At 34.9% G+C, this 22,168-nt stretch overlaps 3 protein-coding genes across 3 annotated transcripts; 1 reads left to right on the top strand and 2 right to left on the bottom strand.

Moving 5' to 3' along the window:
* Positions 1 to 7,924: 7,924 nt before the first annotated feature.
* LOC138878742 (uncharacterized) lies at positions 7,925 to 9,703 on the bottom strand. Its single transcript, XM_070158444.1, has 2 exons — positions 9,532 to 9,703; positions 7,925 to 9,059 (listed from the first exon to the last, which is right to left on the bottom strand). Exon 2 carries the CDS (start codon positions 9,049 to 9,051, stop codon positions 8,017 to 8,019), a length of 1,035 nt encoding a protein of 344 aa, XP_070014545.1. The 5' UTR covers positions 9,052 to 9,059; positions 9,532 to 9,703; the 3' UTR covers positions 7,925 to 8,016.
* Positions 9,704 to 10,153: 450 nt separating this feature from the next.
* On the top strand, positions 10,154 to 11,023 carry LOC104241826 (uncharacterized). Its single transcript, XM_009796779.2, has one exon. It carries the CDS (start codon positions 10,220 to 10,222, stop codon positions 10,940 to 10,942), a length of 723 nt encoding a protein of 240 aa, XP_009795081.1. The 5' UTR covers positions 10,154 to 10,219; the 3' UTR covers positions 10,943 to 11,023.
* Positions 11,024 to 11,338: 315 nt separating this feature from the next.
* LOC104241825 (probable LRR receptor-like serine/threonine-protein kinase At1g67720) lies at positions 11,339 to 17,278 on the bottom strand. Its single transcript, XM_009796777.2, has 9 exons — positions 17,029 to 17,278; positions 16,237 to 16,783; positions 15,004 to 15,458; positions 14,578 to 14,713; positions 14,339 to 14,410; positions 14,192 to 14,260; positions 13,830 to 13,901; positions 11,844 to 11,915; positions 11,339 to 11,761 (listed from the first exon to the last, which is right to left on the bottom strand). Exons 1-9 carry the CDS (start codon positions 17,105 to 17,107, stop codon positions 11,719 to 11,721), a joined length of 1,545 nt encoding a protein of 514 aa, XP_009795079.1. The 5' UTR covers positions 17,108 to 17,278; the 3' UTR covers positions 11,339 to 11,718.
* Between the last annotated feature and the right edge of the window lie 4,890 nt (positions 17,279 to 22,168).

Genomic DNA, 22,168 nt, shown 5'->3' with positions numbered 1-22,168 from the left:
TGCTCGCACGCAAACATCCAGTTACAACCTATAAAGTATCTACGGCATACGACCTTGTATACCTCTGGAGTTGACTTCCATATCGTCATCTCACGGCACTCTCTTACGCTGTATGTTTTTACAGCCCTGGTTAGGCAAGCTTTATCGGGAAAATACATGCCCTTTTCCAGCAGCGTTGGCCTAGACTCATCCCACATTGCTGACCAAAATTCGTCAGCATTCCTTGTGAGGGCATCCACATCCAGCATACTTGGCAAATTATCAAGGTAGGGAATATACCTTAAATGAAACGACACGTGGGACTCGTACACTCTTGGTCTAACGGGAGGTGGAGGAGCATGCTCCCTCGTCAGCTCAGGTTCGACATTCACTTCCTTATCATCATCACCCTTGTCAGGGAAGGGTGTGTCATCTCCAGACTCATCGGCATTGTTGTCAAAGTCACTATTATCTTCCTGACTCTGCGCATCTGCCAAATCCCGAGTAAATATGTCGTCTACATGCAACTGAGTGAGTTCAGGACCATCAAATTGCTCGTTTTCACTGCACAAACAAAAAAATGATAAGCTATTCAAATTGATAAATACTTTACATATAGCTATATCACTTCACTTACAAGTCGTACTGTGTTGACATTCTATGATGGATATTTTTCTATTGGTGATGACTCCCGGATAGACCACCGTGATCCAACACGCCAAAACTACGCATATTCCAACTAGGCGTGGGGCCATAACTTGCAAAATTCATATCCGGACGGTACCCCTTATGAAATATATGAGTGTTAATATAAATACAATTCAACAAAAAAAACATCGTAACAGAAAGGAAAATTGAAGTTTACCAGTCGCCTTGTGGATTATGTAAAGTAGGAGAGAAATTATTTCCTCGCTCCTCGTTTGCCCGCGGAGATAAGTTAAGATCCGGCCAAACTCTTTCAGCCAGAACTTGTTGGGCTAAAATTGCTCCAGAATAACCACCCGATGACTGGGAGTTATCCTTGCTTTCGCAATCTCATTATTGCGAACGTCTTCAGCCTTGACGTACATTTCCAACAATTTTATCACAATAATTTTCTGTATTCATCCGGAATCCGCAAAAAATCTCTCAGAGTTTCATCATCTTCGATGTTAAACTCAGAATAACAAGCAAACCCCTGTGGAGTCACAGAATACGAATATCTACCAGTTACTTTAAGGTTCACCGAATGTTTCCTCACACTCATTTTACGTAACAACGATACCAATGTATCGTACTCCATTGTAAGCGGCAATTAAGCGACAATTTAACATGACACTGTGAAGATAAAATATACATCACAGAGTTGTTCTCCACTACAACCTCACCCCCTCCCCCAATATAATGAAACCCTTATTTTTTGCTCTTCGGACATTATAAAAGATGCTTGATAACAAGAAGAAAAGTTTACTGGAGTTAGAATATTTTTTGAATGGATTTTCGTAAAATCCTAACGCCTTTAAATAAGGCAATGCCTAGCTCGGGGGCTGAATTTTTTTATGTATGGCGCTCTTTTAAAAAACACTATACTCATTTGAATCATTGTTATATCAGTTAACCGCAAGAGACTTATTGGTAAGCCCACAAACAGGTATAGTGCGGTACATAATTGCACTATATATATATATATATATAGCACGATTATATAATGCGTTATACATATCTGTCACATCAGGTCAACATAGCACCGTTTACTCATGGGTTATACATATATAACCTTGTTTGACTGCGTTGTCATTTTCCTCGAATCTATCAAAGTAAATCGAACTTACTTATTTTTGCTGCAGGATAATTTTTTTACTCGCTCGATCTATGTGAAAATTGTATGTTAACATCTGTTTTTCATTTTTTACAAAATATTTTCCACTGTATACTATTTAGAGAATTAAATAATCTTTACTACAAGTTCTTACATATCTTGTGAGTTCTAATATTATTAGCTGTAGGATTTTTGGATTTAAACTACTTCTTTGTTAACTTTTCTGTACTCTCTTTCCGGTTGTTAAGAAACTATGTTTACTTAAGAGAAACATTTTTATTGTATATGCATTGATGCTTTTTCTACTTTACTGTAGGAAATATAAAACCTGAACTTTTATCTCCACTTAATTATATACTAGCCTTAAGCTAATCATTCAACTTCTCCTTTAGTACATATTCCCTATAAAATATATTAATAATAAATGCAATACCCAATAAAATAGGTTAACAATAAAATGATACAGAGAGAACCCATACCATTTCCAAAATAAATAAAATTGATTTGTTCCTAATTTGCAATTTGTAATGGATGGATTGTGTCTATTAATTATTAATCATATAAGTCTACAATTTCTCAAATAGAAAATAAATTGAAAGACAGATCATTTCAAAGTTATCAAAATTGCATCAGGGTTATTTTACTTCTTCTACTTAATTAGATACTTAATAAGTAACATACATGTGCATATTGACCAAGATAACATAAAATAAGAAAAACTTATCATTTTTTCCATCTCCCAAGATCATCAATTTTATTTATCATATGAGCCGTTGTTAAACTCCACCAGTATTTTCTTAATCACAATTAAAAAAAGCCACTGATTGTGCAAAGGTACCCTGTCATTAGAAAAAGAAAAAATACTAGTAAAACTTGTCATAACACCTATGTATACATGTAATAATGAAAATGATTCACCCAATGTTTATAGCTGTCTTAATTAGATAAGATTATTATAAAGTTCTAAATCTTCATGTAAGCCTTCCGAGAACAGGACATGATATGTACCACATTGTAAACTTTGTCAAAGGATAAAATTACCCTTTGCAGTGTGAAGAAATTACAAAGTGACCAGCAAAAAACAAGCTATTTCAAAGGGCGGTCCTGTCAAAAAGAAAGATTATTTTGTGTATTCTACTTGATTTAATTGGGAAGTGCAGAGTCTCACATGGCTTACAAGTTAGTCTCATGTGAGTGTGACCACATGCCTAGAACTCCTCCCATGTTATTATGAACTATCTATTATATGAAGGGTCAAACTGCTAAAGCACCCTCTTCCTTTGACTAATTGATACTTCTGTTTTTTTAATTTTATATGATATAGGTTATAGAGATAGTGAAACTGAAATCGGAATGGATATGATTTATTACATACAGTTGATGTTTTGCTAAATTTATAGGTATACATTTATGGTCTAAGCTGAAATTAGATGCAACTATATCTTTATCTATCGTCAAGGTAGATCTCAATAGAAAAAATCGACTATGATAAAGATTTTTAGAATTGCATTTATGAATCTTAATTGTTACTTTTTGCCGACCTCCTAAAAAAATAATCATACAACTAAAAGAACATTTGTAATGGACCATAAAATCAGATCTCCTGGGTGCTGAGATGTGGGCTATATTCTACCTTTTACTTTCAAGGAAATTTTCCCATTGTTTCACTAATTATGACAGCTTCTTGCGCCGGTTTGTCATTTTAACTAAACTAGTCTAAGGTCATTGAATCATGGGCATTTTGACATCTGAGAAAAATGGCATCCAAATTCACCAGACCAACTATTTTGCTTAACTTAGTCGACGGATTACTTCTTTAAACAGAAGTTTTACTAGGTTCATTCTATTGTTCTACTGATTAATATTACAGAAGCTTTTCATTTATTTTGTAATTCCAACTAAACTTCACATGCAAAGAAAAATTTAGGTTGTAAGAATTAAGCATATGATATATGTACTGCCATAAATAAAATGATTATAATGATACATACCTCAATAAAATATGGCTCAACTTAGCTGGAGTTAAGAATAAAATTAGAGCTTCGTGCTGATAACGTGTTATGAAATATAACCCAAAATAACAATATAGAACAAGCAAAAACAAACTAAGAGATATAGAGAGAAAGAGAGGAAGAGAGATTCTTATTTCTTCTTCAATTGTGTATTTTTCCTATCTATTACAAGGCCTTTATATAGGCATAAAAAGTGAAGAAAATATGTCATGGAATATGTCATTGAACATACAAATTATGTCATTGAATATGTCATTAAGCATTTTAGCTAAAGATCATGGAAGAAGAGTAGACATCCACCATAATGTGATATTCATCATAACACTCCCCCTTGGATGTCCATAGATAATGTGCCTTGTTAAAAACTCTCTAAAAAAATATTGGGATGTACATAATTATTTATGATATGCATTGCTTGCTGCCTCATTAAAAACCTTACCAGGAAAACCCAGTGGGACAAAACCTTGGTTAAGGAAAAGAGTGCAGCGTGTAGTTACTCCCCCTGATGAAAAATCACTTAATGTCTCGAAGACGACGCATTCCAATCTTATATATCAGCTTTTCAAATATTGAGGTTGGTAATGCCTTAGTGAACAGATCAGCCAAATTATCACTTGAACGAACTTGTTGTACATCTATTTCACCATTCTTCTGAAGATCATGAGTGAAAAAGAATTTTGGTGAAATGTGTTTTGTTCTATCTCCTTTGATATATCCTCCTTTCAATTGAGCTATGCATGCAGCATTGTCTTCATACAATATTGTTGGAATATTCTCTTTCGAAGAAAAACCACATGTTTGCTGAATGTGTTGAGTTATAGATCTTAACCAAACGCATTCTCGACTTGCTTCATGAATGGCTATTATCTCTGCATGATTTGAAGAAGTAGCAACCATAGTTTGTTTTGTCGAACGCCATGATATGGCTGTACCTCCACTTGTAAATAAATAGCCTGTCTGAGATCGACCTTTGTGTGGATCAGACAAATATCCTGCATCTGCATAACCAATCAATGATGGCTTGGATTCGTTTGAATAAAATAAACCCATATCAATGGTCCCTTGGAGGTATCTGAATATATGTTTAATACCATTCCAGTGTCTTTGTGTTGGCGAAGTACTAAATCTTGCCAATAAACTTACTGAGAAAGCTATATCTGGTCGGGAATTATTGGCAAGATACATTAATGCCCCAATTGCACTAAGATATGGTACTTCGGCACCAAGAAGCTCTTCATCATTTTCATGAGGTCGGAATGGATCTTTCTTTATATCAAGTGATCTCACAACCATTGGGGTACTCAATGGATGTGCTTTATCCATATAGAATCGCTTTAAAATCTTTTCGGTATATGTTGATTGATGGACAAATATTCCATCTTTCATATACTCAATTTGTAGACCAAGACAAAATTTTGTCTTTCCAAGATCTTTCATTTCAAATTCTTTCTTCAAACAGTCTACTGTTTTTGGAAGCTCCTCAGGAGTTCCAATGATATTTAAATCATCAACATACACAGCGATTATAACAAATTCAGATCCAGACCTTTTTATAAAGACACAAGGACAAATTGGATCATTCTTGTACCCTTCTTTCAACAGGTATTCACTCAGGCGATTGTACCACATACGACCTGATTGTTTCAATCCGTATAAAGATTTCTGAAGCTTTATTGAACAAGTTTCTCGAAAACTTTTATATGCTTCTGGCACTTTAAATCCCTCAGGTACTTTCATAAAAATTTCGTTGTCTAATGATCCATACAAATAGGCTGTAACAACATCCATTAGATGCATATCAAGTTTTTCTTGCACTGCCATATTTATGAGATACCTGAAGGTGATAGCATCCACTACAGGAGAATATGTCTCCATATAATCAATTCCAGGCCTTTGGGAAAACCCTTGTGCCACAAGTCGTGCTTTATATCTAACGACTTCATTTTTATCATTTCGTTTCCGCACAAAAACCCATTTATACCCTACTGGCTTTATGCCTTCAGGTGTTCGAACTATGGGTCCGAAGACTTCACGTTTTCCAAGTGAAGTTAACTCTGCCTGGATAGCGTCTTTCCATTTTGGCCAATCATTTCTCTGTCTACATTCATTGACAGATTTTGGTTCAAGATCCTCATCTTGTTGCATTATTTCAACAGCAACATTATAAGCAAAAATGTTATCGATAACAACATTATTTCGGTTCCATCTTTTCCCGGTTGAGACGTAACTTATTGATATCTCTTCATTTTCATTATTTTCAGGTACCTGGACCTCCCCTAAGGTCTTATCATTTGTTACGTCTTGGGGCTCTTCTTGAGCCACTACCTCCGTGTTATGTTCACTTTGATCATTTGCTCCTTTTCTTCTTCGAGGATTTTTATCTTTAGAACCGATTGGTCTACCACGTTTCAAGCATGGCTTAGACTCATTTGCTTTAATTAATTGTCCTGTCGGGATATCAACTCGAATTGGTGCATTAGCAGCTGGAATATGTGACTTGGTCACCCTTGGTAGGTCAGTGAATGCATCTGGCAATTGATTTGCAATATTTTGCAAATGAATAATCTTTTGAACCTCTTGTTCACATTGATTTGTTCGAGTATCTAAATGAGACAGTGATAATGCATTCCAATCTATATTCTTTTTCAGCTGCTTATTTTCTCCCCCTAATGTTGGATATACTGATTCATCAAAATGACAATCAGAAAATCTTGCCGTAAATAAATCTCCAGTCATCGGCTCTAGATATTTTATAATTGAAGGAGATTCATATCCAACATATATCCCCAACCTTCTTTGAGGACCCATCTTTGTGCGTTGTGGTGGAGCAATTGGAACATATATCGCACAACCAAAGATCCTAAGATGGGAAATATTTGGCTCCTGACCAAAAGCCAATTGCAATGGGGAGACTTTATGATAACTTGTGGGCCTTATCCGCACAAGTGATGCTGCGTGCAAAATAGCATGACCCCATACTGAAATGAGAAGTTTTGTTCTCATAAGCATTGGTCTAGCAATTAATTGGAGGCGTTTGATCAATGATTCTGCTAGACCATTTTGTGTATGAACATGAGCAACCGGATGCTCAATTGTTATCCCAGTTGAAATACAATAATCATTAAAGGCTTGGGATGTAAACTCACCAGCATTATCAAGACGGATTGTCTTAATTGCATAATCTGGAAACTGTGCTCTTAGCTTTATTATTTGAGCCAACAATCTCGCAAATGCCATATTGCGAGTTGATAGTAAGCACACATGTGACCATCTTGTAGATGCATCTATCAAAACCATATAATATTTGAATGGTCCACATGGAGGGTGAATGGGCCCACATATATCACCTTGTATACGTTCCAGAAATGCAGGGGATTCCATCCTAACTTTAATAGTTGATGGTCTAATAATTAATTTTCCTTGAGAACATGCAGCACAAGAGAATTCCTTAAATTGAAGAATTTTCTGATTCTTCATTGCATGTCCATGTGAATTCTCAATTATTTTACGCATCATATTAGAACCAGGATGGCCCAACCGGTCATGCCAAATAATAAAATTATCTTGATTAGTAAACTTCTTGTTTACTACGGCATGTGTTTCAATCCTGCTAATACTTGTGTAGTATAAGCCGGAGGAAAAAGCGGGTAACATTTCAAGCACATATTTCTTACCGGACGTTATTGTAGTAATATAAAGATATTCAATCTTTTCATCATTTGTAGTCTCAATATGATAGCCATTTTGGCGAATATCTTTGAAACTTAATAAGTTTCTTTGAGATTTACTACAATATAGTGCTTCATCAATAGCCAAATTTGTTCCTCCTGGTAGTAATAAATTGGCTCTTCCAGAACCTTCAATTAATCTTGTACTACCGGATATTGTATTAACATTCGCTTCTTTCATTACCAAATAAGAGAAATATCTCTTATCTTTTAAAATAGTGTGTGTTGTAGCACTATCCAGAAGACATATATCATCTTTATTAATCTTGAGTCCAACTGAAGACTGTGGAATTTTCATATTCTTCATAAAAAAGACAAATAATACATCATAAGAAATATGAAAGACAAGCAAAAATAAAACATTAAGAAATACATTAGAAATATAGAAACTAGCAACACATGATGCATTAGGAAAATACACTCAAGAAAAAATAAACTAGTTGCAAACATAAACATAACAACTTTTATAACTTCATTCCCCAGTAAGATGATTCATTCTTCAGTCAATATCCTCAAAGAAGTCTCCAACTTCTAAATGAGTAATATTTGTTAGGCCTTCAAAATCATCATCTTTATATGCAGGATGTGCCTTAGAATCATATTTATTTGAGGGACCTGCTTCATCATTATTATTTTGAAAGGTCAAGTGTGCCTCCACATTATTTTCTTTTTTCTTGAGGGAGGCTTGATAAAGTTTGACAAAATGTTCTGGCGTACGACAAATGCGTGCCCAATGACCTCTCATACCACATCGGTGACACATACTAGCTTTACCTTTTGAATGATTAATTTGAGAACCCTTATTGTTCTCCAATTTATTTCCACCATAATGACGATAATTGTTTCGCCCCCTGCCACGTCCACGTTTACGACCATGTCCACGACCACGGTAATTATTTTGTTTTCTTTCAAACTTATCATATGTTGCTACAGCATTCACTTCCGGAAATGGAGCTGACCCAGTGGGACGGGCTTCATGATTTTTCATTAATAGAGTATTATTCTGCTCAGCCACAAGTAGGCATGTGATTAACTCAGAATATTTCTTAAAACCTTTTTCACGGTATTGTTGTTGTAGCACCACATTTGAAGCATGAAAAGTAGAAAATATTTTTTCCAATAAGTCCTCATCTGTGATAGTGTCTCCACATAATTTTAATAGAGAACTTACTTTAAAGATAGCAGAATTATACTCACTTACAGTTTTAAAGTCTTGCAACCTTAAATGTATCCACTCATACCGAGCTTTCGGTAATACCGTAAGTTTTAGGTGGTCATATCGATCCTTCAAATTAATCCATAATTCAAGTGGATCTTTTACTGTTAAATATTCAGTTTTTAACCCTTCATGTAAATGATGGCGAAGGAAAATCATGGCCTTCGCTTTATCCTGATTTGATGCTTCATTTCCTTGTATAATCGTATTTCCAAGACCTTTAGCGTCAAGGTGAATTTCAGCATCAAGGACCCATGATAAATAGTTCTTCCCGGTGATGTCAAGTGCCACAAATTCAAGTTTTGATAAATTTGACATAGTGAAAACTATCATAAAAGATGAATAAGTTAGAGAAATAATTATAATAATAAACAATTAATGAAACAAATCGATTAAGGTAAAACAAATGAAAATAAAGTTATATCATGTTAGCAATCTACTATTTCATTTTATTCATGCCATAAAATAGAAACTATATATTATTTCATTTCACTTTATATTATTGATATATATATATATATATATATATATATATATATATATATATATATATATAGAATTTAACGTTTTATTAGTTGCAGTGACTAGATAATGTATACACTACATACATATGCATACATTTTTTTTAATGGTATTGTGTCAGGTGTGAAAAACAACATGATAAACAAAAATATGAAAAAGGGAACAACAACATGAATGATGTAAATTATCAAAAATTGCAAAGAAAAATTTAGGTTGTAAGAATTAAGCATATGATATATGTACTGCCATAAATAAAATGATTATAATGATACATACCTCAATAAAATATGGCTCAACTTAGCTGGAGTTAAGAATAAAATTAGAGCTTCGTGCTGATAACGTGTTATGAAATATAACCCAAAATAACAATATAGAACAAGCAAAAACAAACTAAGAGATATAGAGAGAAAGAGAGGAAGAGAGATTCTTATTTCTTCTTCAATTGTGTATTTTTCCTATCTATTACAAGGCCTTTATATAGGCATAAAAAGTGAAGAAAATATGTCATGGAATATGTCATTGAACATACAAATTATGTCATTGAATATGTCATTAAGCATTTTAGCTAAAGATCATGGAAGAAGAGTAGACATCCACCATAATGTGATATTCATCCTAACAAGTATCACTTTATTGTCCTATGTATTGCTGATTATTTGAATCCATTAAAATACAGTAAGATTCCATGGTAGAAAAGCTTGTCTTTAGTTCCAAAGGTGTCCATGTGCTGTTCCCATATTCTAATACATAACCTTACTTCATTTGTTTCTACTTCTCCAGACCACTTGGTTTAAATATTCTCACCCTCCTTGAACATTTACTGCTAGCAAATAACAAATACAACAGCACACAAATGTCATTACTTCTATATTTCCTCCCCTTATAAAGTATACAAACTTAGGTTCTTACCTTTATCCAACTACATTTCCTCAGTCTCAATCTCTCCCCTTTGTTTCTTACTACCATGGTTTCCTTAGAAGTTGCCTCTAGATCCGATGAGCCAACTTCTAGTCCCCGAATTTCCTTCTCTTCAGAATTTCTTGATGAGAAAAACTTCATATCCATTACTCCAAACGCACAAGCAGAGAAAGAGCGAAAAGATCAGCAAGAGAGAGCGCGGAGTGCAGCAGATTTTGAGTTCCTTTCGAGCAAGTTAACCAGCGAAAAGATGATTACAGCAGACGAGCTGTTCTTCGAGGGTAAGTTACGTCCTTATTGGCAAATGCATTATGCTGACAAGCTAAACAAGATTAGTTTAAAAACTGAACATGCTGAGGAAGAAACAATGAAAGAAGCTGAGGTGAAGAGCAAGGAAGAAAGTAGGCCTATAAATTGGTTTATTGATGAGGATCCATCACCTAGGCCACCAAAATGCACTGTTTTATGGAAAGAGTTATTGAGATTGAAGCAGAAGAGAGCTTCTTCATTATCACCTTCTTCTTCTACTTCTTCCTCTTCTTCTTCTTCGAGTTCTATTGCTGATATTTCTGTAGCAGAACATGAAAAAAGCAAAGGTCAAGGAATCAAAGAGAAGAATGTGAAGAGAATTAAGAAAGGATTGGAGAGAAGTAGATCAGCAACTTTAAGAGTTAGACCTGTGATTCATATGCCACTTTGCACGCAGGGGAAAAACACTGCACTGCCGCCTCTGTTTTCCCTTAAGAAAGGAAGAGCACTAGAGAGGTGAAAACAACTTGCCATTGTTGGTTATTGCGTAGAGATGTTCTTTAATGTTTTTTTTTTTTTAAAAAAAAATTTTGCTTTTTTTTTTCAATTCGTTTTGGTTTTGATGCTTCTTTTCATTTCTTTCATCGCCTGTGTTTTAGATTACATGTTTCATCGTAGGATATGATGAATTACCATGTTGATGTGTTCATTTCTTGTAATGTACGAGAAACTAATTCCATCTAGTTTCAAGAGTTATTGTAATCTGACATTTTTAGCTTTCATTTTCATGCTAAAAAATATTGAACCAACTAGGCATATGCCTCTTGAATTTCTTTTGGAGTTGTGGATGTTTACTTTCTCCATTTAATGTTTCATTGTAGAGGGTAAGGAACAAAGAATTCACTTAACAATCAACTAAAAACAATCATATTGCATCACTTTCATAATAAATAGTAAGAGTTACAAACATGTTTATACAGTTGAGTTTCAGTAGGTATGAATCAAAAGAGAAAAATACAGAAGAATGACTGAAAACCTCAAAGACTGTACATACAGCTATGGACACAAAAAATTACAGCAAAATTCCATTTTACAAGACTATTTGGCTAGACAATGTGCTGGCAACCAATTTGAATAATTGGTGTTGGTGAGTGTATTCCAGAGATCCAATAAATGAACTTTCAAGAATTTTTTTTTTCCAAAGCTTCAAGATTGCAAAAGAGGTTCTGAAATCTAATGCCGAAAAACTGAATATTTTATACTTGTCAATGTCCAAAAGAGCAAGGACAACCTCTTTCATTTAGGGGGTTGTGACAAGAATGGATTCCCAGGGGTGGTCCTACAAAGAAAGCAACCAAACAATGTTATTAATAGAACAAAAGTAAAAAAGCAATGAAAACAATATTGCTATGTATGAGTACCTGAGGTTCAGCTTTGGATTTCCAAGAAGGCTGCTTGGCACATTACCAGTCAAATTATTGTTCTGCAAGAAGCTGCAGCAAATAATACTGTTATTTATAAAAACTCAACATAGACAGTGTTAGTCTGAGCATAAAATAAGATGAGTATATATAACAATATAGCATCAAGAAAGTTCCTCCATTTTATCCTTTTGCAGGGCATCAACTTTTTATAACATCATTTGCATTGCTTGACAAAATGATATTTCATGGAATTCTGTTGCCGTGAAAACTAATGTAGGACGGAAATTTAAGGGAAATATTGTGTGAAATAACGCCAATAACAGATAAACCTTTTTTTTCTTAATTCCTCGCTGACGAACTATAAATGATGCTTTAGAATCAACATGAACGTGCATGATTTCCAGGTGTACACTGATGTTCAACTGACTTGACAATATGTAACATATTTCGGGGGGGGGGGGGAATACATTTTAGAAACACATGCAAACCAATACATCTATCTTTTATTTCTCTTTAAATTTGCATTTGGTATCACAAAAATTATCTGTATTGTGGTCGCTTAGAAAGAAAAAAAAAAAAGGAACACAATTAGTATGTACCTTATGAAATGAAATTCTAGGAGCAAAGTTATATACCAAAAGCAGTCAAAGATGCTCTTTTATGAGCTCTGATCAAATGAATACTTTGCAGTGGAATCTCTATAACATGAGTGTTATCTCGTGGGCTGTAAGGGTCATTTTGCCTGATAGAAATCCAGTTGGGTAAGTGACCAAGAAATATTTGAGCTATGTACAACTGTGGTAACCTTAGCTCTTTGCTTTCTTTGTTTGAGAAATATTGTTCACCCTCAATGACCTCACCACTTGCATCCCGAAACTAGAACTATCACCGGTTAAGCTCTGTGATCCTATTTCTCATGTACCTCATAAATTTTGCAGTAGTGCAAATATTAGAACTTGGGAGCAGACGAATACAGTAAAGGTCAATAACACGTTTCTCATGTATTTCATGAGATTGGATAGTGGTCCAATATTGGTTGTATTACTTCTCAAAAATTCTCCAATTTAATAGGAGAAACGGTGTGACCGTCCAGAAAGTATTCAAAGTGCGGATCCACAATCTCTATCAAGAATTTACAAGCAAGCAGGGTCAGAATACTTTTAGAATAACCAAGTATATATATATATATATATGTATATATATATATATCAATTTTAGCAACTACCAGGAAGCGATCAAAAACTTTGCTAGAGTTTAGCATTACGATTCTGAACGGCTTTATATTAGTCTCCCAGATTCTCAAACCCTGAAACACAAGGGCACAAATTTCTAGTGGATCCGATTATGTGACTAGGATTTCCTACTCCTTTCTCAAAGTTTCGACATATTTTCAAGCAATACCTTTTTGCTTGTTATTCCTTCGAGTTCTCTCCTTTTCCAACTTGAGCAATTGATCTATAAAATTATAGTATATGCAAGTGGAAAGCTCATTTCACACATGAGATCGATGAAAACCTCAATTTGACAGTTGGACTCTCACATTAAAGAGATCTATGGTTGCTCTATCATCCATCAATCTAAGTATCTGACAAATTTTCCAAAAACCTGCTCCAACCTTCTTGAAAATGCTCTCTGTACCAAGAGAAAACCACTTAACAGACTATTATAGGTACTTAATTAAGAGTTTAGCTCCATAACCACATCTACCAGTCTGTGGGTCCAGCAATCCTAATTCCCTCGCTTAGCATATGTCAAATGGTGCTGTGTCCCCCCATTACCCACTTTCCCCGGCTGAGAGAATATCTAACAAATCCTATGAGAGGTGGTTATAGAAACTGTACTTATACTAGGACCATAGGGCTAATATACTTAAGAAAAACTTTAGTGCTGCATATCACTAATTGATATCTGTGCAAACACAGAGAGACCAAAATCCACAACGTATTATACTCATTTTGTTTAATTATGTAAAGCCAAACTTACATTTCATCAAGGCTCTTAATGTTTCCAAGAGATGGCGGAATTTCCCCAATAAGCTGATTGTCTTCCAAATGCCTGAAACAAAAGACAAGAGTAAAGAGTATTAGGAATAGATAAATTATAGTTAGGCAAGGTTGAAGTAGCTTGCATGCTTTTTGGCGAAGCCAATTACCACGTCCACAAAGTTGAGCATCTACATTTAAGCCAAGTTTTGAAAGCTATGGTAAAACACAAAAGTCTAAGTGGTATCAAGAACTACAAGATCAAGAGTTTATTTTTTGACTTTTTCATAAAAGCTTGGGTTGTACTGAAAAAAGTGCATTATTGCAAAGCAATTAGGAAGAAAACTACAGAAACTAACTTACAAAATCTCCAGGTTACTCAATGAACTCAGATCTGGTATAGATCCAGTTAAACTATTATTCCCAAGCCATCTGTGGTAAATAAGACTGTTAAGAAATTTATTTGCAGCTGTAAATCTATCAGCAGATAAGAACTTTATATTCACGTACATGCCACTCAATGCTGTCAATCTGGAAATGCTAGGTGAAATTGAGCCCGAAAGACCCATGCTCATTAGGTTTCTGCAGACGATAGAACACAAGGAACACAAGTTAGTAGATATAATCACATGCACAACCATAATGTGGTTGGGGTAAGGTAAACTACTCTTTTTTCCCTTTCTTTCTTTTCTTTTGGCAGGGGAGGGGAGGAGTTTGAGACTCATGGAGTAAGAGATATCTGAACTCACAAAGTAATTACACGAATTCGTGGTCCTCCAGAACATGTAACTCCAGTCCATGGGTATTGAGGGGGTAAACACGGATCACCATTCCAATCAAGGGGAGGATTCTTCAAACTCTCCTTCAATCTTTCCAGAGCTATCACTGCAGAATGAAATATATCACATTAATGATGCAAAAGATAATTAGTCTACAGAAAAAGAAGTAAAAACAAATTGATCCGGACTGAAAGGTGTTAGCCTTTGATCATCAGATTACATGTTAAATTCAAGTTCTTTGGCGGGCCACAAATCAAATATTTGAACCACAGTATTAATAGCTATTTCACCATGGAGACTGGTCCAAAAGTGATTATTTGGAGACTAACAATACTAGAAGACAGCTCATACTGTCCAAGTACTAGGTTTATATTCGACGCAGGCAAAGCAGATTACCGTCTCGAGTATGAGTTTTTCCACCGAGGGGGAGCACTTCAAAAACCTCTCCTGCATTAATCAAGGGGCCAATACTTGATCCAACCAGAGGAGTTAAAGTTATCTTTGTAATATCATACAGACGCCACTGATTTGCAAACACAACCATGCCAGCTGGAGTAACATTAAGGTTGGGGTAAAACACTATATCATTTATGCTTATGTTGAATGCTCTTCCTGAGAGTGAATCTTGATCTTCAGCAAAGTAAAGAGCTATGTAATATGTTGCATTTGGGAGAGGTGCCGGAGGCCATAATAACTCCATAGGTTCAAGCTGACTGATTGTGAACCGTGTCTGAAATACTTTTGCAGGGGGGTGATTCCAGATACCAGAAACAGAAACACGACTGACACTGGCTGCAGGAGAATGTTGTCCATAGGGCTCCCAGTAACGATCAAATTCATCATCAGGATATCTGTTAGGTGAAAATGCTTGCAGTTATTATAAACATAACCAAAAGGAACATGTTTGTTTAAACATGACGAGATACTACGTACTTTTACAACCACTACAAACTAGTAAGTAAACAGACTTGAGTATATTTGTATTTAGCCAGTTTATCAATTATATATGTTAGAGGCAACTTTTCTTGCTTTATTTGTACTTGGAAACACTTTCCGGAAACATGCCACGAAATTATTCCGACAAAGGCTGCTATCTGTTAGAGCAATACCCATGCCTAGGCATTTTTCTATCTTCCTTGTAATAAATTTAGGAGAGATGAGGGAAAGCATAGGTCGCTTTGTAGTCTGAAGCCTGCTTCAAATGAACACTAAGAATGAAGATGTGAAGATACAAAGGTTTATATTCACACTGTGATCGAACAAAGCTAAGAATATGGATTTCTAAAAGAACCTTTTTGACATCTATAATTTGGGTGAATAGTTGATTTTACACTTTCTTTCTAATTTTCTGCACGATAAATTTTAGTTTCAGGAGAACGTTGATGGTCAATAGGGCTTGAAATACAAAAATTGTTGACCATTTTAACACCAACGGGATTCAGGTTTACATAAATTGCAAGTATTTGAATTGCATTGTAGGTGGCATCTCGGAATTCAGGTATCATAACTGGAGCTTATTACCAACTAAATTAAAGCAAAAACAGTTTTTCGTCAAAGCTAACGATTTTAGGTCCAATATATGTCTTAAAGAAATTGCCACTAATAATTAGAAAGTCGAAACCAGGTTACCTGATAATTGATCCATTGTTCCCAAAGCTGCTCCTTGCAATCAAAGTCAAAGCATAAGTGGTAAAATCAGTAGAATTATACAAAGAATCAGACACTAAAACAAGCTCCAAAGCAGATATAAAAGGGTCCGAATCGGTTAAACGATTAGTAGCCAAACAAACACTCATAGTCTTTCCTATAGCCATAAAAACCCCTTCATAATAAGAAGACATTCCATGCCAATAATCCTCAGTTGTATTCACTGGACTCCAAAATGTTCCATCCACAATTTGATCAAACACAGGAGGATTCAAATTCCCATTAACCCCACCATAAAAATAAGTTGTCCTAACCAAATATTTCCCTCCACGATAAACAGGAACCTCATAGCAGAATTTCTTGAAAACATTGTTCTGTAGGGGGAATGTACGGACAGTTGACAGTGTGGAATCAAGAACTTGTACTGTAACGTTCTTTGGTATTCCTGCTGATATGAAACCAGTATCTGACACCCATTTTTGTTCATTAAACACAGTATCAACTGAAGCACCACAATCAATCAGAACACCTGAAACCAACAAAAGAAACAAAGAGAAGTTGAAATCTTGAAATAAAGTTGCAAATTTTTGACAAAAAAATTAAATTTCTGCAAAGACAAATGATAATCAACTAAAGCACCATAATCAATCAGAAACAACACCCAAAAACAATAAAAGTTGAAATCTTGAACGAAAGTTGAATTTTTTTTTTAGAATTTGACCAAAAAGATCAAATTTGTCAAAGGCAAATGATGAAATAGGTAAAAGGGTTTACCTCTAAGGGATTGAGAAAGACAAGGAAAGAAAAAAAGGGAAAGAAAGAAGAAAAGGAAAGAGGAAGAGAAGGAGGACATGGTTAATGATTATGGTTGAAGAAAGAAAGAGTCATTTTTTAGACAATAGAGAAAAGGGTAAGGGGAGTTGAGAAGTTGAATGAGTCGTGGAGTGAGCCAAGCAAGAAAAGAATAGAAATGGGGAGAAAGAGAGAGGTGAAGTTGGTGAAGAGGAAAGAATCAAAGTTGAATGCCATTTTCGGCTATTGCTTTTTGGGTGAAGGGACGCGGGAATGAACAAGGTCAGCCTGCTTCACTTTGCTGCCATTTGCGGGTTAGGTAATTTCCTTTTTTTTTTTTTTTGGGTATCGTTTCTAAATTAAAAGAGATTTAAAAAAAAAGTTATGATGTGATTAAGCAACTCATAGAGTTTTTGAATTCAAAACATTTTAATTAGATATTTAGATACTTTTAATAAATGCGGTAATAGTAGTTAAGAGTATATTGTTTTACTTTTTCAGTAGTAATATAGTTCGTGTTAAATGAGAGAGAACTTTTTTTTTTGGTTTCTCTCCGGTTCTCATATTGGAGCCCGATTATATTCGGATTTGCGCCACGTAGGGCCCATTCGAGGGGAAACGCTTCCTACCAAAAAATTTTCTATATCGAAAGCTCGAACTCGAGACCTCTGGTTATGGGAAGAACAATACCATGAGAGGGAACTTATAACATATGAAACGGATAATAGCATGTTCAGCCTACTTCACTTTGCTGCCATTTGTGGGTTAGGTAATTTCCTTAATTTTTTTTTTTTTGGGTTTTGTTTCTAAATTAAAAGAGATTAAAAAAAAAGTTATGATGTGATTAAGCAACTTATAGAGTTTTAGAATTCAAAACATTTTAATTACTCCTTCCGCTCCAGTTTATGTGAACCTATTTTTTTTTTGGTCTGTTCCAAAAAGAATGACCCATTTTTAAATTTAAAAACAATTTAGCTTAAACTTTCAATTATACCCTTAATGAAATACTATTATAACCACACAAATACTCTGGACCCCTTTTTGACTTGTTTAGGACCACAAATTTTAAAAATCTTCAATTTTTTTCTTAAACTTCGTGCTCAGTCAAACATATTCACATAAATTGAAACAAAGAAAGTAGATATTTAGATACTTTTAATAAATGCGGTAGTAGTAGTTAAGAGTATATTGTTTGACTTTTGCAGTAGTAATATAGTTCGTGTTAAATGAGAGGAAACTTGAAAGATATAAAACGGATAATAGCATGTTTGACCAAACTTCTAAAATAGGCTTATTTTGAGAAATATTTGTTTCTAAAATTATTTTTCTCAAAAATACTTTTGGTGAAAAACAGTTTTTGGTTAATTAATTTGAAAAATATTTTTGAGTAATAATTAGTGTTTGACTAAACTTTTAAAAATTGCTTCTAAGTGTATTTTTTTTTAAAGTACTTTTCAAAAAAATGCTTTTGGGAAGAATCTAATTTTTCCTCAAAAGCACATTCTTTTTTCTTCTAAAAGTTTGATCAAATACTTCAACTTTAAAATAAAATGCTTTTGAGTTTGGAGAAGTTTGGCCAAATAGGCTATAAGTCTATAAGATAGCAGTTGAATTTTAAGGATTCGAAAATACTCAAATACTAGCACGACCTTTTATTTAGTACTATAATTGAATCTTTTTACCAATGAATGAATGAACAAAAAGTAATTTATTATCTCAAAAAACGTTAAACTCTACATTTTAAATTTTAATTCTTCCTAGTCCAATTCTTGATTCGAGATAATTGGACGCACGATGAGGCCACACAAGCTTTTGTTTCCCCTTCTTTTTCATTCTTTTTTCTCTTGTAACAAGTCAAGGCTTTGAAATTTCAAAAAAAAAAAAAAATGTCAAGGAACATAGACCACATCGCCCATCCGGTTGCCTATGCAACGTGTGATCTTTTGGTATGAGGAATTGTTGGTGTCTTGGCCTTTATGGTGGAAGAACACAACTATAATTGTCGTTTTCTCTGATGAATTTCATACTCGTAGCTAGAAGCGCATTACAGTAAATACATAGGAAAATTGCAAATGTTGAGAAAATTAAAAGAAGGCAAGTGCTGAAGTTCGATTTTTGAAACTGGTTAATGTGAAGGAATTAGCTAACTACCTAACTGTGCACTAACGACCTAATTTGTCTTAGTTATATTAGTTAGTGAAGTATAATTAGTTATTGGTTAATTATGTTGGTAGTAAAAGTAGTGGAAGTTAGTTAGACAGCTGGCATGAGCTAGCAGCTTGTATATATATAGGTGTAGCTAGCTCGTTTGCACTACTATTCCACTGATAATGAACAGAAAAATTTCCCCAAATTTTGCATGCGTTCTCCTTCTCTCATCTATGCTTGCTCTGCTTCAATGTCGGTCAGAATCTTAGCGAGTTTCTCCATGGTATCAGAGCGAGGCTTTGTCAGTAAGGTCTAAGGATTGTTCTTCGCGGATTGAAGACGATCGAGAAATTCATTGACAATTCTATAAGAAAACGATTTCTGATCTGAATTGTTGCAAATTCAATTGATAAACTCTGTTTTTGATTAGCGATTCTTCATCTCATCTACAAGTTTACTGAATTTGTTACTGTATAACCATGGCGATTGAGGATGCATAAGCAATTTAGGGTGAACTTGCATATGCAATTTAGTGAACTTCTAGATGAGATGAAGAATCGCTAATCAAAAACAGAGTTTATCAATTGAATCTAGGGCTCGCTACAATTCAGATAAGAAATCGTTTTCTTACAGAATTTTCAATGAATCTCTCGATTGTCTTCAATCCGCGAAGAACAATCCTTAGACCTTACTGACAAAGCCTCGCTCTGATACCATGAAGAAACTCGTTAAGATTCTGACCGACATTGAAGTAGATCAAGCATAGATGAAAGAAGGAAAACACATGCAAAATTTGGGGAAATTTTTCTGTTCAATATCAATGGAACAGTAGTACAAATGAGCTAGCTACACCTATATATATATAAGCTGCTAGCTGGTGCCAGCTGTCTAACTAACCTCCACTACCTCCACTACCAACATAATTAACTAATAACTAATTACACTTCACTAACTACTATAGCTAAAACAGATTAGGTCGTTAGTGGACAGTTAGGTAGTTAGCTAATTCCTTCACACCCCCTCAAGCTAGGAGCTATGGAGATGTTCTTCATGCCTAGCTTGGACAGCAAATAATGATGTTGGTCGTTAGTAAGAATATCTGCATGTTACTCTGAAGAGGGAAGATGTAATAGATGAACGAGGCCAAGTTGCACCTTCTCGGGAATGAAATGACAATTGATATCAATATGCTTTGTGCGCTCATGAAACATTGATTAGCAGCTATTTGAATCGCTTGAGACAGTTTACTCTATGTTATCTCTTGTTATATGATTTAATTGCTATATGTTCTTACTTGTTATCCATGCCTTACTTGCTATTTGTTGTTTATCTGTTACTTGTTTTGATTGTATATTTCTCACCCAATATCTGTTCACTTGCTATATATTTTTAATTGTATATTTTTATTATCTTATGTTCCACTTGCTTTTATCATTCTTATATTACTTGAAGTACTTTATTTTGTTATTCTGTTCATGTGGACCATCTAGCTATTTGGTACTATTGTTTTGCCAAGGTTTGAGATTTCAAAGTATTGGTCATTCTTTGTTTGTTTGGTAGTCCCTTATTGTTTCGTATGTTTCATCTCTCTTTGAATTGGTATTTCGTAAATATTGGTATTGAGTTGTTTATGTTAATAATTTAAAATTATTGGGATCGAGTTATGCATCACAACGATATTGAAATGAATTGATATGGTGGGCACGGGTTGCACGCCGCACCGATATGGAAATGATATGATATGAAGAGATAAGGAAGGAATATGATATGAACAGATGATGATATGGGGGGATCAGGTTGCCCGCCGCCACATATATGATGTGTTGTAAGTTGTTTGTGGATGTAAAGATTGTTCTCGGTATTGTGATATGATTTTTGAAATTATGCTATTCTAGGGCCCTCTAGTAGTTGGCCTACGAGTCTGGTTATTTGAGTTTACTATTTTATTTCTATTCTTGTTTATGTTATTATTGTTTCGTGCATGTTTATTGTGAGTGTCTTGTCATAGTCTCGTTAATACTTCTTCGAGGTTAGGCTCGGCACTTATAGAGTACATGGGGTCGATTTTACTCATGCTACACTTTTGTACTTTTTGTACAGATATCGGTATTGGTCAAATACCGGTATTGGTCCCAATGGTATGGAGAGGAGATTACTCGAACAGGCTATCAGTAAGATACTTGAGGTAGGTCTTCAGGCATTTGTAGCCCCTGAAGTCCCCTTCCATTTTGTCTTTAATGTTTACCTTATTTCAAACAACAATATTTTGTTCAGATTTTATTTGTAGTACTCTAGATGCTCATGTATTCATGACTCCAGATCTCTGAGATATGTTTAGACTACACTATGTTTTATTCGTCATATCTATTTCACCCTATTACAGATTTGTTCTATTAATGTTCTGCTTTAAATTGTTAAAACTAGTTAAGTAAATAGCTAATGTTGGCTTTCCAAGCAAATGAAATACTAGGCACTATCACGGCCTCGAAGATGGGATTCCGGGTCGTGACAAGTTGGTATCAGAGCATTAGGTTTCTAGGTCTCATCAGTCATGAGCAAGCTTGGTAGAGTCTGGAGGATCGGTACAGAGACGTCCGTACTTATCTTCTAGAGGCTATAGGGCTTTAGGAAAATTTCACTTCGTTCTTTCTCTATCGTGCGACTTTATTCTATTATTGATTTTAAACCATTTTCTTCTTGTTCTCTCGCAGATGATGAGGACACGCACATCATCTACAGCCGGGCAGGAGCTAGATCCCCATGTTTTAGCCACTACCAGACGTAAGGGCCAGGGCCGAGGTAGGGGACAAGGTAGAGGAAAAGCTGAGCCTAGAGCACGTGCAACAGCACACATTACAGAGCCTCAGACCGAGCATACGGAGGAGATTTCGGTTCAGATCGCACTAGTCGGACCCACTGATCTACGTCCAATCCCCACTTAGTACTAAGTGGAAATGGTCGTTGGAAGAATGGT

The sequence above is a fragment of the Nicotiana sylvestris genome, chromosome 1 (genome assembly GCF_000393655.2).
Source record: "Nicotiana sylvestris chromosome 1, ASM39365v2, whole genome shotgun sequence".
Taxonomy (NCBI): domain Eukaryota; kingdom Viridiplantae; phylum Streptophyta; class Magnoliopsida; order Solanales; family Solanaceae; genus Nicotiana; species Nicotiana sylvestris.
The sequence above is the reverse complement of the archived record's forward strand: the minus strand, read 5'-3'. Positions and strand labels throughout refer to the sequence as shown.